At 39.8% G+C, this 17,878-nt stretch overlaps 2 protein-coding genes across 3 annotated transcripts in view; both read left to right on the forward strand.

The window, feature by feature from the left end:
* Window positions 1-4,259, forward strand: part of LOC136256984 (ER membrane protein complex subunit 10-like) — a 61,692-nt gene extending 57,433 nt beyond the window's left edge. The window contains exon 10 of the mRNA XM_066050075.1: window positions 4,071-4,259. Within this exon, the coding sequence (XP_065906147.1) occupies window positions 4,071-4,181 (111 nt within the window). The 3' untranslated portion in view covers window positions 4,182-4,259. The remainder of the gene's footprint in view (window positions 1-4,070) is intronic.
* An 896-nt stretch (window positions 4,260-5,155) lies between these two features.
* On the forward strand, window positions 5,156-14,629 carry LOC136256983 (kelch-like protein 20). Of its 2 annotated transcripts, none has more exons than XM_066050074.1 (7): window positions 5,156-5,316; window positions 5,599-6,375; window positions 7,160-7,345; window positions 8,026-8,135; window positions 10,137-10,306; window positions 13,783-13,923; window positions 13,980-14,629. In XM_066050074.1, exons 1-7 carry the CDS (start codon window positions 5,278-5,280, stop codon window positions 14,483-14,485), a joined length of 1,929 nt encoding a protein of 642 aa, XP_065906146.1. In that variant the 5' UTR covers window positions 5,156-5,277; the 3' UTR covers window positions 14,486-14,629. The 2 variants fall into 2 exon arrangements, with proteins under 2 accessions (XP_065906146.1, XP_065906145.1); XM_066050073.1 differs by lacking the exon at window positions 5,156-5,316 and adding an exon at window positions 5,330-5,457.
* The last annotated feature ends 3,249 nt before the right edge of the window (window positions 14,630-17,878 follow it).

A 17,878-nucleotide genomic window follows, 5' to 3' on the forward strand; every position in this document is an offset into this window, starting at 1 on the left:
AGAAATATCTCTGCGTTGAAGCCATGCAGCTAGCTACCAGTGCAACAGCTATATCATTTTAAGCAGTCACGATATAGCTACCTTCAGTTTAATGAGAGAATCCGCTGTTGATATATTGCGTGGCTCACAGGCAACTGCCTAAGGCTTACTGAATACAAATCAATTTAGCTAAAATAATGCATAATACTACTCTTGTCGTCTTGACATACAAAAAACGTTTTATTATAAGTTGAGGCTTGAGTATAGGTTAGTTATATAGCTATATAACAAACACAAAAGCCAAGTTTTAAAGTAATACGTGACTTAAAACTCACCTTAGAGCTCCATATGAGCTAAAAACAATGTCACCACTGTCTTCGCCATGTCAACAAACCCTAGACCACTTTTCATCAACGTACAAGCTTGGATACAGCTACAGCTACAACAATAAGTTTCACAAAACTCGATTGTGCCATTTTTTAGTACAAAATATATGGGCAATCGCGGAGAAAAATTGCACCTTTTTTCGCAAAAAAATCTTCGTGCGCATTCCCGTAGCCACACCCACCCTAATAAACTATATATATTTGAGATCGGCAATCAATACTCTATATCTTCAGCACATAAAAAGTTCGATTTTCAGAACTTTCAAAATTGCGCTGGAATGCCTACTAAAAGTAACTGGCAACTAAAGGAGCTAATATCTGGTGAGGCCAAGAAATGAATGTAAATACTGGCAACTAACTATAACCTATATAACATTGGTTGTCTGGCTGCATTCCTTTTAACTCTATTTGACTAGTAATTTGGTACCTTTTTCAACAGTCATTGTAGAGGTGAAGAATGGCAACCAAATTACTAGCCAATTAGAGTTACAGGGAATTAATTAGGAATGCAGCAAGACTGCACAAGTCAATGATAAAAGACCAAATTAAATTATAGTTAGTTGCCAGTATTAACATTCATTTCTTGGCCTTACCAGATATTAAAGTACACAAGAAAAGTTGGAATTTTCAACTAGAGTAGGGACCATAGCACATCGATAAAAAGTACTGAAACAAGCTGGAGTAGTCCATGATATTAAATCACAGTAAAACAATAAGAAGTGTTATATTCCTACTGTGTACCATAATGGAAATGCACACTGACAGTAGGGATTGTATAATACTCTTAGTTTCATGGACACATCATATGGGGGTGTTGTTGTATCATAAATCAAATATCACTCTGACTTTTCTAGGCATGTGGCACATAACTAATCAATAAGACCATCCTAAGGAATATACTCTAAAAAAATAGCAAGATCGTAGCAATTTAGACGTTAAAGTAAAATGGTTTTTATAAAGAGGTTATAGGTGGAGAGGTGACCACTGGGTGAAATTATCTAATTGCTGTTCCATTCCATTCCACCATTCCAGTCCATTCCATTCCACTGAATCCAGATGCCCCTTGGTTGCTAGGTGATAAAACATTTTTACAGCCCAGTGCTCTGTAGTGACTTCCCTCTCTACTCACTAAACTGCATAGTACAAAAATAATACAGTTAATTCAGCATACTTAGTTATAATTTCTGAGATAAGGACAGTAGTATGTACCAGACTGCCCGGATAAGAGAGGTTCCACTGTACTCACCTATACAGAAGTCTGATTCTTGAAAGCAAACTCGCTCATTTTAAGAAAAAATATTAGCCAGATAGTGTAGCTATAGTATGATTTTTATATCATACAGTACTAAAGGTGGACCGATACCAGTGGTATCAGTATCGGATCGGTATCGGTAATACAAGGTACAGATACCACAGTAGACACTCACCACTTTTATTAAACCATCTCTAGCTAAGTTTCCAGTAGCTAATAACTTAGTTGAGCTAATTAGTAACTTAACAAAGTAGCGAAACAAAGCCTTTGTTACTCTTTTCCAAGTATTGCTACAATTGCTCCGTGTGTATTCTAATATATTAGAGCACGTGAATCCTTTGTAATTAAATGGTAGTGCAGTTGTTCCCCAAGAAATAAGTTTATGACTACTTGGCTTGCTTTTTCATGAAAAAGTTTGGTTGAAAAGCTGTAACAAACATTGTACAATTATCGGCTGCCCACGCAATTAATTGCCTTATCAATAAGCTTACAAGAAAACTACCTCAAATCAAGAAATTAGTAATCCATAATGATGTTTATCATATTTAGCTGTTATACAATGAATATTTTAAAACTTGATTGAACTGAGATCAATCAATTACTGTGATATTTTAATAGCTAGCTATGTATCACAACAATGAAATTTCTATAATAAACTTGTCTAGGCTTCAATGTATAGTATCGGTATCGGTATCGGCAAATAATTTCAGTACAAATACTCGTATCGGAAATATCGGTAAAAAGTGGTATCGGTCCATCTCTATACAGTACGATAGTGCTGTATAGTAGGGATCACAAAGAAACATCACCCAAAAACCAGCCTCACTTTTCCCTGATGACAATGAAGCACTATTGGTAAAACTAAGCCCAAACAAGCCTTTCCAGTCCACCATTCCGAATCCAGATGCCTGCAACCAAGTGGTAGTACACTACGAAAGTAGTGTATAGTAGGGACCACAAAGGAGTAGGTGTGGCCCACGAAATAACATCACCCAAAAAACAACCTCAATTTTCCCAGACGACGATGAGGCAGTATTGGTTAGGTAAAACTAAGCCCAAACAAGCTTTCAGATCGACCTGAAACGCTTTCAACAAGCTGCTATGGAATTTAAATTTTATTCAATGGAATTTTCTACTGACTGACTGCCTGACTGACTGACTGATGTCTTCAAACAAGCATAACTCGATAACAGCTAAGGCTACAGGCTTGATTTTTTCACTTTTCGACATCGCTTCAGCCCGAGAGTTGCCTTTTGGCATACCGCAGCATTCTTCATGGACTTACCAGTGTCCTCCTTTGTGTCCCATTCATCTTTGCTGACAGCAAAAAGTGTCGATTTGGTGGTAGCACGTGATGACTTCCCTTCGTAACGGAACTCATCCATATTTTTCATAGTGGCTACTTAGATTGCAGAGGTGCTTTTCGAACAGATTTTGATTCATACTACTGTGTAATGGGTTGAACATAGCCAACAACGAAGCGTAATGGATACTTTACTTTTCAGACGATAATTTATATAACTGGGGCGCGCAGCATTAACCCTTTCTTTCGGTATGCGTGGGTTGCAGAGATGCTTTTCGAACAGTTCTTGATTCGTACTGCTGTGTAATGGGTTGAACATAGCTAACAACAAAGGTTATGGATACTTCACTTTTCAGACGATATAGCTGGGGCGCGAGCTCCATTTCAAATGCGGTATGCATGGGTTCACTAATCATAATAATATTATGTACAAAAAAGTTAATGAACAACTATTTCAAAAAATTTGGAATTTTCAACTAGAGTAGGGACCATAGCACATTGATAAAAAGTACTGAAACAAGCTGGAGTAGTGCACGATATTAAATCACAGTAAAACAATAAGAAGTGTTATATCTCTACTGTGCATTTCCATTATGGTATCTTGAAGCACAGTAGGGATATAACACTTCTTATTGTTTTACTGTGATTTAATATCGTGCACTACTCCAGCTTGTTTCAGTACTTTTTATTGATGTGCTATGGTCCCTACTCTAGTTGAAAATTCCTGTTATTAATAGAATAAACAAACCTAACAGGTAAACAGCAATCTTTAGACTCCCTCCTTGTGCTTTCATCTCATTATTGATTACAAGCCACATGGGCTGTCCAGGCAATGGAGGTGCCTGGATAACAAAAGTCCAGATAAGGGAGGTTCCACTGTAAAAGCTCTCACAGCTCCAGTGGCCTTAGGAAGATACTGGAGTGACAGAGGTGACTTTATTGGTTTAGTCTGCCTGGCAAAGTTACAGGAACATGAAATGTATTTTCTACCATTACTACATCCAGAGCTCCCAGAGTAGTGTAGTTGGGTCTATATAGCTATTACCATCCTTATTAGCTGTCACCTAATGTGAGCAGCTGTGATAAGATATCATGTATCTCTCATATATTATTATTAACACATAATATGACATAGCTACTCTCCCTATAGTGGCTTCATTTGGTGATAGGATTTGTTGTCTTCACCTTCATGAATGCCATGCAGACTGGAGGAGCAGCAGCAGGGGGTTCCCCTGGGGGAGGAGGAGGAGGAGGACAGTAAACACTATTACATGTAATGATGTAGTTAATTAAAGTTCTGTACAAGATGCAATTTGAGATTGTGTACTCATCATACCAACTTGTAGTGAAACAAGTAGCCAGGGAATTGTTTGAACTATGGCAAATGCTGTAAGCTACACCATGTAAGCATTATAAGTTAGTAAGACTTGTAACCCTAACCCTAAGTAACCCAGTCACGTGTAGTCTGTTGGTTCCATTCTACATGTGCTAAAGGATATTCATTAATTAGACAGCATTGTGGGGGCCAGCCTGACTGACTGACTAATGGACTGACTGACTGATGGACTGACTGACTGATGGACTGACTGACTGATGGACTGACTGACTGACTGACATGATGTAAATGTTTTTGTAGGATATACTGCTGCTATATAGGTCATTAGGACCAGCCATAGGAAATGATGTAATGCAACTATTATGTGTAGGTGTACAGCTATGATCACCAGTGTGTGTCATATTGGGCTGTGGTGGTGACCTTGGTTAGCCAATGTTGCATCTTGCTATCCATTATTCTATATTTGTAAAAATATAGTAGTTTAGTGGCCAGATACTCACAAGTTCACTACTCTGGTACTCTGGTCGTTACTCACAAGTTCACTACCCTGGTACTCTGGTCGTTACTCACAAGTTCACTACCCTGGTACTCTGGTCGTTACTCTGGTCGTTACTCACAAGTTCACTACTCTGGTACTCTGGTCGTTACTCACAAGTTCACTACCCTGGTACTCTGGTTGTTACTCACAAGTTCACTACCCTGGTACTCTGGTCTTTAGTGGCCAGATAATCAACAAGTTCAATACCCCCCGGTACTCTGGTTGTTTTCTTGAGCAACTCGCATTCCCAGCATACATCATAGTATTAAATTTGAAGAAAACAATCTCAAGTTGTACAATCTATACATGCTAGGATGTAGTGACCACACTTGTGGAAAGCCATAGATCACGTGGAGCTAGCTCAATGACCACGCCCTTGTGACCCACAAAACCATTACCAGTTGTAACAGTAACTTCAAGATTGACGAAGTGTATGATTGGGCTCCTGTTCTATGAGTTGTAGAGCAATTATTGGCGTACAACATGGCATCTAATAACGCTGTACCCAAGCGACATTCTTCGGTAAGTGCTTTGTACCGGTGTTAGTATGTGTGGTATGTGTCGTTGTTATGGTATTGTCGCGTTATATACGCTAGTGGCATTGTTGTGTATTGAAAAATGATCTCTCCCAGAAATGAGGTTTGTTCTGCCGAGGAGATACAGGTTTGTACTGTGCCTTTTATCCTTCGTCATAAAAGTGTTGTGTATATCGCCCCGTGGGCATATGTGTGGTATAGGTTAGCGGTTAGGTGCTAACTCGCGGTCTAGACCTAATGAAGTAAACAACTGTGTATCTCCTTGTAGCTACATGAACACAGGAGTACCCCGAGGGTGATGAACCCCAGACTGCGCCAAACTAGCAGCCAAGACACTCTAGCACCGCCCTCGTCCCCAGCCACTATTAATGAAGACAAGTCGTTTACTTATTCTAGTAACTACCTCAACTTTAAGTCTTGTGAACACAGTGGTGCAGTGCTAGCCATGTTTGACAACATGCGACGAACTCGAGAGTTATGTGATGTAGTTTTGGTGGTTGATAATAAGGAGTTCCACTGCCACAAATCACTTCTCTCCGCTAACAGCCCTTATTTTAAAGCCATGTTCACAGGTGTAATGACAGAGAGATACCAGAGTAGAATTGTCCTCCATGACATCAGCAGTCTAGCTATGGATCAGATAATAGATTTCTTCTACACCTCATCACTGACTTTATCCATGGATAATGTGGGATATATTCTCCCTGCAGCAAGCATGTTTCACATAGACAATATCGTGAAGGCTTGTTGTGAGTTTATGAGAAGAAATATCGGAGTTAGTAATTGTCTTGGAATATCAGCGTATGCTGATACACATTCATGTTTGGAATTGAAAGCTTTAGCAGACGATTATGCCATGCAACATTTCTCAGAGGTGATTCAGGCAGAGGAGTTTCTACAGCTTCCCGTCAACCAGTTACAACAACTAGTATCATCAGACAACCTAAATGTCCACTCTGAGGAACGTGTTTATGAAGCTGTGATTGCCTGGGTGAAATATGAACCAGGAACAAGAAAGCAGTATATTTCTAAGTTGTTGGATAATGTGAGTGTTTTGGGTTGGGCTGCCTTTCAGTTTAGGGTGTTCCTACTATTTTTATTGCTCTAAAATTTAGTAATGCTTCTGTTGTTATCACTGAAACCTCATAACATAAGGCTAGCTTGATGTGTCTTTCTGTAATGACAGGCCACAGCTGCTAGTCTGAGTACAGCAGTGAATATCCTTACAACTTTATTCATAGCCTACTAATACTATCACGAATGGTGACAATTGTATATAAGGCTGGTCCTGTCAGGAGCCTTCCTTCTGTTAGTGTAGTGTCACCTAATAGTACTTGTTTAGCTGTTATCACTTCAACACACTGGGGGGCTATTACATTTCTTGATATCCTTTTTGATCACATGATGACATATTCATGTCTCCGTAGTGACCATACTGGTATTATATGTTGTCACCCAGTGTGTATCTATGTGTCACCCAATGTGTGTCTGGTGTGTCATCCAGTGTGTGTCTTGTGTGTCACCCAGTGTGTTCTGGTGTGTCATCCAGTGTGTGTCTTGTGTGTCACCCAGTGTGTTCTGGTGTGTCATCCAGTGTGTGTCTTGTAAATCATCCAGTGTGTGTCTTGTAAATCATCCAGTATGTGTCTTTTATGTCACCCAGTTTGTGTCTTGTGTAACTCCCAGTTTGTGTCTCGTGTGTCACCCAGTGGTTGTCTTATGTGTCACCCAGTGGGTGTAGTTTGTGTGTGGTGTGTCATCCAGTGTGTGTCTCATGTGTCACCCAGTGTGTGTCTCGTGTGTCACCTGCTACTATTCTGTCTGCTCAGGTGAAGCTGCCATTGCTGAATAGTGAGTTCTTGATGGAACGTGTTCGTAAAGAAGACTTAATTTTAAATGACAGAGCTGCTATTGATATACTGATGGAAGCTGTCCACTTCCAAATGATGCCTGACAAACAGTCCACCTTACACAGTCATCGATCCCAACCACGAAAACATGTTGCTAAACTACAGGTGGGTACACATACGTATGCACACGCACGCACGCACGCACACACACACACACACACACACACACACACACACACACACACACACACACACACACACACACACACACACACACACACACACACACACACATTACACAAAGCAAAGTGAAGTGAAGTGGTCACGCCTACCTAGTGATCCAGCAGTGGGGTACCTGTGTCCCACTTAGGTGCTAGGAGTCAGCGCTGGCAAATCCTCCTGGGGCAGGACTGGTAGGCTGTACCATGCCTCACAGATGGAGGTGTGGGTACCCAAAATCCCACCAGGACCTTATGTGAGACATGGACAGTTGGCATCTACTTCCCCAGGTCCCCATTTATACAGCTGGGTAGACTTGAGCATATACACACTAACACACACACTACATTACACTACACACACACACTACATTACACTACACACACTACACACACACACTACATTACACTACATACACACACATTACACTACACACACACACACATATACACACACTACACACACACATTGCACTACACACACACATTGCACTACACACACATGCGCACACACTACACACACATGCGCACACACTACACACACACACACACACACACACACACACACACACACACACACACACACACAAGACACTATATACCATAACATGTTGTACTACTGTGTAGGTAATGGTGGCGGTAGGTGGAATGGGACGGAGGGAACCAACTTCCAGTGTGGAGAAATATGACCTCAAGTCAAAGAAATGGAAACAGCTAGCACCAATGGCAACTAGCCGGTAAGTCTAATTGATGATCTCATAGCAACTGATGTTGTTGTGTTTAGTTGGTAGTCATAGCAACTGTATGTGGTGATGTGATTTGCTCGATTGTGCCAACAGTTGAACCCCAACCCAAACAAGGTGTCCTCTACATGTCGGGCTATTAGTGTTGATTGTACATCTCTAACCACTATAGATTTGGATTCGTAATTTCAGACTAATATAAAACAGCCAATCAAATGTGAGATCTCCCACACAGTTATTTTTCTTATGTGACACCATTAACTTTGTGACCATGGATACACAACATAGTTTACCTTGGAAACATGAATTTACATGAAAACAACAACGTAGTGAAATGTCCAAACCATGACCCTAGGATGGACAATATGATAATAGTACTAGTCATTACGCAGTATTAATAATAATACACGTATTCATGGTGGGATCACACAGCCTACTGTTTAGTTTTCATGACGACTTTAATCTCACATTTAGGACACTGTGATATTTAAATTCGTTCAGAGTTGTGTTTATCATTGCCTGCAAATATTATTGGAGCAATCGCCAACAAACCAGGACTTAACGCTTGCTTATTATTTATAATGGCTGAGCTACAAATTAAATATCAAACAAAGAGTGTAGATGAACGGTGTAATTGCATGGGCAGTAACAAGTATCGACTTGTTTCTTGGATAAAGATCTTCAATTTGGCACCAAGTTTGAACAAATTGAGTGTTTTATGGGTGATATATAGACAAAGGTCACTATTTTTGAGCATACAATGAACTGTAGAGGACACCAAAGGTCAAATCTGTGATGGCTCCACATCTCAAAACACACTTCATGGTAGGTAGATACTATGTGCAAAGTTTCATACTTTCTGTACAAACTGCACAATTTGCTTATTTTTGCTAGCTACTGTATATATTCCACTATTGCCTGGGGCTGTTATAACATCTTGGGACTACTGTGTTTTGGTGGCATGCAAATCCTAAAAATAAATTTGTTGTTTACATGGCCTGAGGCTATTATGTTGTGGTTAAAGTTGTGATATCAGTTGATATTATCATGACCTCATTTCATTGGAAGTATTGATGTATGTAAACAAACACCCAGTTTGTCCCAACACAACAGTTTTACAGGCGCTAAAGTTCTTGCTACAAATAAATCTGCGTGATGAAGTATGTTGTGAGTTTTAACATTGCGAAGTTCCCAAAAGGGTCCTCACGATAAAACCCGCTATACGGTATGGCACAAACACTGAGTGTCCATGAGCGAACTTTGACTTCCAGGCCTTGTGATTTTGTGAATAATTGTAATTTCATGCACTAAAAATTTGCGAATTTATCACCGATGGCCCGTCCACCAAAAGTTTAATATTATAATGTTTCACAATGCAATGTCCATGCTGTTTATTAGCTATTACAACAAATGTCAGTGTATTGATATAAGTTAACAATGCTATTCTGGATAAAGAAAACTAACTGCACACAGAGATACCTTCCTGTTGAGTGTGAGGTTGCCAAGTTGTTCTTTGATTGGTAGCACTTGTATGAACAGTCAGCATCTTGTGAATTCAGCTGGAACATCATCCCTACGTAAAAGCAATTACAAATATAAGCTATCAGCGTGCACTAACACTCAAGAAAGTGTTCACGCGTGTCTTCAAAACTAACACTTACTTTCAGGAATGCACTAGTATCACTCTTGGACTCAAAGACAATCATTTTGTGGGTGGTTTTAACAAGCTGTTTGTTGGTTGTTTTGTTTGACACAAAACACAGCCATCTAACGTTGGTACTTCAAGTATGTATGTGTAATATTGTTAATAGCTGCATGTGGTTAGGTGGGTTGGCCCTCTTAATAAGTGTGTGAAGCCATATATGTTTACATGTTATTTAAACCTGTACTAAAAATCTAGAAAAGTAATTTATTTTAATCTTTAATGTTAACATACAGGGGGGGGGGGGGCAATGTATGACATCTATATTTTTGGTCTATATTAATGACATACAGGTGGGGTGCTGACTGTGCCTCTCTGGATGGACATGTGTACATTGTGGGTGGCAGTGATGACACCTCACGACTAAACTCTGTTGAACGTTATGACATCACTAGAGACCAATGGAGTGCTGTACCCCCGATGTCTTCTGCCAGGAACGGAGTGGGTGTGACTGCTGTAGCTGGTAAGCATATCGTTAGAACAAGAGTTGTATTGTATAGTAGGAATTCTAGCTAACGCTAACCCCTCATATCTACAATACAGTGTATTGGCAAAAAGAGTTGTACTGTAGTATTTAGGAATCCTAGAGTATTTACTAATCCTAGAGTATTTACTAATCCTAGAGTATTTACTAATCCTAGAGTATTTACTAATCCTAGAGTATTTACCAATCCTAGAGTATTTACTAATCCTAGAGTATTTACTAATCCTAGAGTATTTACTAATCCTAGAGTATTTACTAATCCTAGAGTATTTACTAATCCTAGAGTATTTACCAATCCTAGAGTATTTACCAATCCTAGAGTATTTACTAATCCTAGAGTATTTACCAATCCTAGAGTATTTACTAATCCTAGAGTATTTACTAATCCTAGAGTATTTACTAATCCTAGAGTATTTACTAATCCTAGAGTATTTACTAATCCTAGAGTATTTACTAATCCTAGAGTATTTACCAATCCTAGAGTATTTACCAATCCTAGAGTATTTACCAATCCTAGAGTATTTACCAATCCTAGAGTATTTACTAATCCTAGAGTATTTACTAATCCTAGAGTATTTACCAATCCTAGAGTATTTACTAATCCTAGAGTATTTACTAATCCTAGAGTATTTACTAATCCTAGAGTATTTACTAATCCTAGAGTATTTACCAATCCTAGAGTATTTACTAATCCTAGAGTATTTACTAATCCTAGAGTATTTACTAATCCTAGAGTATTTACTAATCCTAGAGTATTTACCAATCCTAGAGTAGGGGTGGGCGGTATCTCGGTTATATCATAAAACTGATGAAATGATACCAGTATACCAGTATTGTCAAAAATTCTTGGAAACAATGTTATCACGATATCATGATTACTGCGGTGTTCTCCAATAATATCCATATTAGCTAACTACTGCAAACATGGTGCTGCTGTTTTAGCTCCAGGAAAGGAAGGATCCAGACTTTAATCGAGATACTCTAATAGAGCAGTCACCTATATACTCTAATGGAGCAGTCAAGTAACTCTAATAGACCATTCATGCAAATATATGAAAGCAACTAGTAAAGATTTGGATATTTTTGCATTATATTAAAATGTGCATGGGTGATGCAAAACTGAGATGAGCTTTTATTTCTATAGTTAGCAGTCTTTAGTCATGCGTAGGAATCTGTAGAACTCCTGATTTCATTGTCACTGTTGCAAGGACCTTATCTGCAATGACATCATAATTGACAAAATGGCCGTGTTTAGTGTGGGCACTTCGTATGTAATCACTAAAATGAGCTTTGCTTGTGGATTTCATGACATGTAACTATTGGATAATTAAGGTAAGGGGCTAGTTAGCGTGGTGTGGTGATGTGAAATAGTCCCACCTGGCGAAACCAGACTTAAGTTTTGGTATCGACACAAAACCATGCGCACTTGTCTTGTAAGTAAGTACGTATGCCTCACCTTGCCTCTTGCTGCATTATGTAAACGTTAACATAGCGAACCACCATCTCTCCCAATACCCTCTGTACTAAAGTATCCACACTATCGGCCGCCATTTTGTGTTTTGACGTCATTGCGGATAAGGTCCATTGTGAGACATTGTCACTGTTGTATTGTGAGACATTGTCACTGTTGTATTGTGAGACATTGTCACTGTTGTATTGTGAGACATTGTCACTGTTGTGTTGTGAGACATTGTCACTGTTGTATTGTGAGACATTGTCACTGTTGTGTTGTGAGACATTGTCACTGTTGTATTGTGAGACACTGTCACTGTTGTGTTGTGAGACATTGTCACTGTTGTATTGTGAGACATTGTCACTGTTGTGTTGTGAGACATTGTCACTGTTGTATTGTGAGACATTGTCACTGTTGTGTTGTGAGACATTGTCACTGTTGTGTTGTGAGACATTGTCACTGTTGTATTGTGAGACATTGTCACTGTTGTGTTGTGAGACATTGTCACTGTTGTGTTGTGAGACATTGTCACTGTTGTATTGTGAGACATTGTCACTGTTGTATAGTCACTTGCGCATAAAATGTGAAGGTATTTTAGATGAAGAAATGACAATAATCTTGTTTCCATCTACTGCATCGTAAGCAAATACATGTGACATACATACCATTGGGGCTACAGAAACGAAGGAACTATCCATGAGGATACGAAAAAGTTGGTATAATTATAGTTTTATTTGATTTGAGACATTTCTTTAAGTAATGGCTTGATTATTATAACTTACGTATTTTTCTATGTAGCTGCATACATAATGTATGATTGTGCAAACTAGGTGGGTTTTTTGCTGAAATGGTCGCATATGTGACTGGATGTGCAAAAACCCGACACAATTGTGCATTTTTCAAATTCCTGTTTATTAAATATTTATAATATACATAGCCAAATGTACTCTGGCAAAGTTTCAGTCATTATGTCAATAACTTAGGTGGTTACAGCCCTATAAAGTAGCAACAACAGAAAAATCGATTTGTACGCAAGGTATTGGGAAAATAAATTACAGGTGCTTACTAAAACAATTGTAACTCACTAACAAAAGGACTACCGAAAGTAAGCTTTGTACCATCGTGTTCGCTATGAATTTGGGAATCGATTACTGGGTAAGTTTATCTGTGTATCATATTTCTTCGTTGCAAAATTAGTGAAGAAAAATTGATTGCGTGCGATAATAACGTGTATCCTTGGGTCTACTGCAATGAAACAAAGTTTTTTGAATTCCTCTTGAGTAGGCAAATAAGATGATACCCAAGATGATATCCAGGTTTTTATTGTTAGATCTTTTCTTCGCTACAAACAAAATATTCCAAAATAAATTACGTAATATGTTTAATGATATGCAGGTATTTCACCCATTGTATTCAATGCAAATTTAGGCTTGCGCGATTGTGTCAGTTTTTCACAGTCACATGTGATACAGTGTAGTAGGAACTTTTGTATTATATCACTGGATCTGTGTACCATATACCCTGGTTATTGTTTCATGAGAATACTGTGTGATGTGCTGTAATAAAGTAAAGTGTCTCTCTCATCAGATATCACAACATTGTAATAAGAGTTAATAGTTGAGTTGAACTTTCTGTAGGAAGTAACGTGCTATAGGAAACTGTTGTGCTGTACAGTGGACAATCAACAATTTTTGTGACTAAATTTGACAAAACCAGGCTTCTATCCACACCCGTTTCTTTGGCTAACTGTAACCTGACCTCTCACGATGCTATTGGCTTATATGTAATGTCAAAACTTTGAAACTGACAATATATTCTTATATTGAGTTGTGGCTACACATAAACTAGTTGTGTATGTGTAGGGTTGGAGTTTTGTCAACATTTACATATGTCAGCGTTTTATGTTACAATGGTGTGTTTATTTTGCTAACTCCCACTCTCCGTGATCAATGTCTTACCGTGTAGACCTACTGATTATGTAGATGTCATTGTGTCATTGTAGGATACTTGTTTGCTATTGGAGGATTTGATGGTACCTCACCACTGAAGAGTGGAGAACAGTATAGTCCTCGTACGGGCAAGTGGACTCCTATTAATGATATGACCGATAGGAGATTTGGTGTAGGAGTGTGTTCCTTAGATGGTGAGAATTGTGTGTAATGTCTTAACAGATGACCATCTCATGTCTCCTTTGTGTAGATGTGATATATGCAGTTGGTGGATCAGATGGGACCAACCTCAATTCTTCTGAATGTTACAATTTGCAAACTAGACAGTGGACCAATATTGCACCAATGTCAGAACGTCGTAAGTACCCTGGGGCAGCTGCGATAGGTGGCAAGATATATGCTGTTGGAGGTTGCAGCAACACGTCACGTCACAACTCGGTAGAATGTTATGAACCCAGTACAGACCAATGGACTCAAGTGTGTCCCATGTTATCTTGTCGTAGTGGTCTTGGATTAGCAGTACTTGATGGCTTCCTGTATGCTGTGGGTGGCTACGATGGTAGCACTTACTTGTCAAGCACTGAACGATATGATCCTCTATCCAATGAATGGACTAATGCTCCCTTTATGTTTACATCTCGTGATTGTGTAGGAGTAACTGTTATTACTCTGCAACGTCAAGCCTCACCAGTGATGATCTACTCTCAAGGGCAAGACACTTATTCTTCCCAGCATACTAGACAGCACTCCTCTTAGTGTCTGTATGTGTGTACAGGTATACACCACACTGGTATACTAAAATTGTTTAAAGGTTGTATATAACATACACAAAGTTGACATTATAATGTAAAGTTATAACATATGTATTATTACACTGGTACTAAAGTTGTGTAAAGTTTATATTATCTGCCATATTCTACTATATAAAACTGAAATGCTGTCTCCCGAACAGTAGTACCGATTGCTGCATATTAATCGACTTCAAGCTGGCACCAGGGAGTTTGTTAATTCTATTCTATTCTTATCCTCTTTACCAGTTAGGCACTGGAGGGCGTACACAGAAGGCAGAGCCTGTATAAGGTGTAAGGAATTTCCAGCATGTACCGTTCGCTGCATGTACAGCGCCGAAGAATGGCCTTTAGGCCACTTCAACTAAATCTTATGTTTCTCGGGTGTATGGCAAGCAATCAGTAATTTAACAAAATTTATCATGTTTTCAATCTAAAAATGTACATCTCAACAAGTACACTTAAAAATGTGCATCTAATAGCATCTTAACGTTGCATTGTAGCTAAAATGTACATCTAAATACGTACGTATGCTTTAATATGTATACATCTCAACACGTAGCTACGTATTAAAAAGCACATGTACGTTACAGTACATTAGTATGCAGTAGCTACCAGAAAATTCTGTGTACCTGCTCTAGTGCGCATGCTCACTGTCCATATTTCTGTGTATGCGGAAGAGCACGTGGTGATGTTAATACGTTGTCAAGGTAATGTCTAACAAGTCAGCTGCAAGAAAAGGCAATGAAAGCGAAACAATTGATCTCTACTAATATTGAATCATGGCCTTCCTAGGTTTCCGGTTGACACTGGTGTGCGGTAGCTCAAAGATCCATCAAGATAAGAGTCTACTATGTCCTGGTACTCTTCTTATTTATAGTACAATACCCTCAAGCATATGCATCCTACAAGATCATTCAACATGGGATATGGAACAATAGCCATCTAGAGTGGAATCCTCCCCTAAACGACCATGAACGGTAGTGCAGGCAATGATTATTATTTTTTTGATTTGTCAAAAGAGACCATAGGGTGACACCAAAAGGCAGAGCCTGTACAAGGGTGTTTCCCTAGAAGATAGGGTTATAATACAGTAAAATAAGGGCTCGTCCCATAGGCTCCAAACATTGGAGACATTCAGTTGTGCTCAGCTGAAGTGGCAAAGGAACCATATTGCACAGATGCATTAGTCAGTTGTTGACCAAAGCATGAGCTTGGTAGCTGTATAGTAACAAAGATTGTATTTCTTTAGTAGCTCAATGTTGTTTTGATATATATACATATACATATATATATATATATATACACCTCAGATTGTGGTATTGTAATTGTAGCTCACAGTGGGTATAGGCAACTATGTACCTATCCTGGGTTATGGTATGTAACTGTGTGCTGGTGGCTATTATAGTCTCACCAAGTGGGAGTGCCACTCACATAATCTTCACTATTTGGTTTATAGCTGTATGGCCATATGTGTAGTTGTATTATTTGACTGGCAAGTTTAATTCGTCGTGTAATAGCTACACGGAGACCAAATGGGTTGAGAATTTCCCATTATAAATATCCATCGTACTGGTCACGACCGGTTTCGTTTCAGCACTACGCCGGAAACTCATCAGGCAACCTTAGACGCGGATTTGGTATTGCCAGAGTAGTGTTGTACTACTTTATGGTGAAGAATTGGTAGCCCGGTATGAGATACTCGGGCCGACGCGTTATGTAGCGTCTGACGTCACGGCGTGGGGACGCTATTGTTTCTGAGTGTTTTGAAGTGTGAAAACCACGTGATATGGTGACACTTGTTGATAACACTTATTCCAAGTTTTGGAATATGTAGAATTGTAGTTTGTATCACAAGATTGGGGGTTTACTTTGTTACAGCGTCAATATACTCAGTGTGTTAGCTATGGAATTAGAATGAAACACCTTTGTATGAGCTAGCCTGACTGTGTATAGCTAGCTAGGTATAGTTATAGTTAGGTTAGAACACAGGGGGTCCGGAGATTATGTTAGGGCAGTGAGTAGACAGATCACGTGAGTACAAGTTAGGTTAGGACTGTGTGAAGGCAGATAACGTGATTACTAAGTTAGAGTTAGGTGTAGGGTTAGGGTTAGGTTAGGGTTAGGGTTAGGGTTTGGGGGAACAACAGTGTTCCCTGCACCATCAATCCCTTCCTCAGCACTATGGTTCCCTGTCTGTTCAGTGTTGTGCTGTACATTTACATTGTTAGTACCTGTGTTTAGAACATGGTTAGGGTTAGGGTTAGGGTTAGGGGTTAGGGTTAGGGTTAGGGTTAGGGTTAGGGTTAGGGTTAGGGTTAGGGTTAGGGTTAGGGTTAGGGTTAGGGTTAGGGTTAGGGTTAGGGTTAGGGTTAGGGTTAGGGTTAGGGTTAGGGTTAGGGTTAGGGTTAGGGTTAGGGTTAGGGTTAGGGTTAGGGTTAGGGTTAGGGTTAGGGTTAGGGTTAGGGTTAGGGTTAGGGTTAGGGTTAGGGTTAGGGTTAGGGTTAGGGTTAGGGTTAGGGTTAGGGTTAGGGTTAGGGTTAGGGTTAGGGTTAGGGTTAGGGTTAGGGTTAGGGTTAGGGTTAGGGTTAGGGTTAGGGTTAGGGTTAGGGTTAGGGTTAGGGTTAGGGTTAGGGTTAGGGTTAGGGTTAGGGTTAGGGTTAGGGTTAGGGTTAGGGTTAGGGTTAGGGTTAGGGTTAGGGTTAGGGTTAGGGTTAGGGTTAGGGTTAGGGTTAGGGTTAGGGTTAGGGTTAGGGTTAGGGTTAGGGTTAGGGTTAGGGTTAGGGTTAGGGTTAGGGTTAGGGTTAGGGTTAGGGTTAGGGTTAGGGTTAGGGTTAGGGTTAGGGTTAGGGTTAGGGTTAGGGTTAGGGTTAGGGTTAGGGTTAGGGTTAGGGTTAGGGTTAGGGTTAGGGTTAGGGTTAGGGTTAGGGTTAGGGTTAGGGTTAGGGTTAGGGTTAGGGTTAGGGTTAGGGTTAGGGTTAGGGTTAGGGTTAGGGTTAGGGTTAGGGTTAGGGTTAGGGTTAGGGTTAGGGTTAGGGTTAGGGTTAGGGTTAGGGTTAGGGTTAGGGTTAGGGTTAGGGTTAGGGTTAGGGTTAGGGTTAGGGTTAGGGTTAGGGTTAGGGTTAGGGTTAGGGTTAGGGTTAGGGTTAGGGTTAGGGTTAGGGTTAGGGTTAGGGTTAGGGTTAGGGTTAGGGTTAGGGTTAGGGTTAGGGTTAGGGTTAGGGTTAGGGTTAGGGTTAGGGTTAGGGTTAGGGTTAGGGTTAGGGTTAGGGTTAGGGTTAGGGTTAGGGTTAGGGTTAGGGTTAGGGTTAGGGTTAGGGTTAGGGTTAGGGTTAGGGTTAGGGTTAGGGTTAGGGTTAGG

The sequence above is a fragment of the Dysidea avara genome, chromosome 5 (genome assembly GCF_963678975.1).
Source record: "Dysidea avara chromosome 5, odDysAvar1.4, whole genome shotgun sequence".
In the NCBI taxonomy this organism is placed as follows: domain Eukaryota; kingdom Metazoa; phylum Porifera; class Demospongiae; order Dictyoceratida; family Dysideidae; genus Dysidea; species Dysidea avara.

Coding starts and splice junctions, on each gene's coding strand:
- LOC136256983 (XM_066050073.1), top strand. CDS start 5,413: ATGATCTCTCCCAGAAATGAGGTTTGTTCTGCCGAGGAGATACAG. Junction 7,346..8,025: donor AACATGTTGCTAAACTACAG/GTGGGTACACAT, acceptor ACTACTGTGTAG/GTAATGGTGGCGGTAGGTGG. Junction 10,307..13,782: donor GGGTGTGACTGCTGTAGCTG/GTAAGCATATCG, acceptor GTGTCATTGTAG/GATACTTGTTTGCTATTGGA.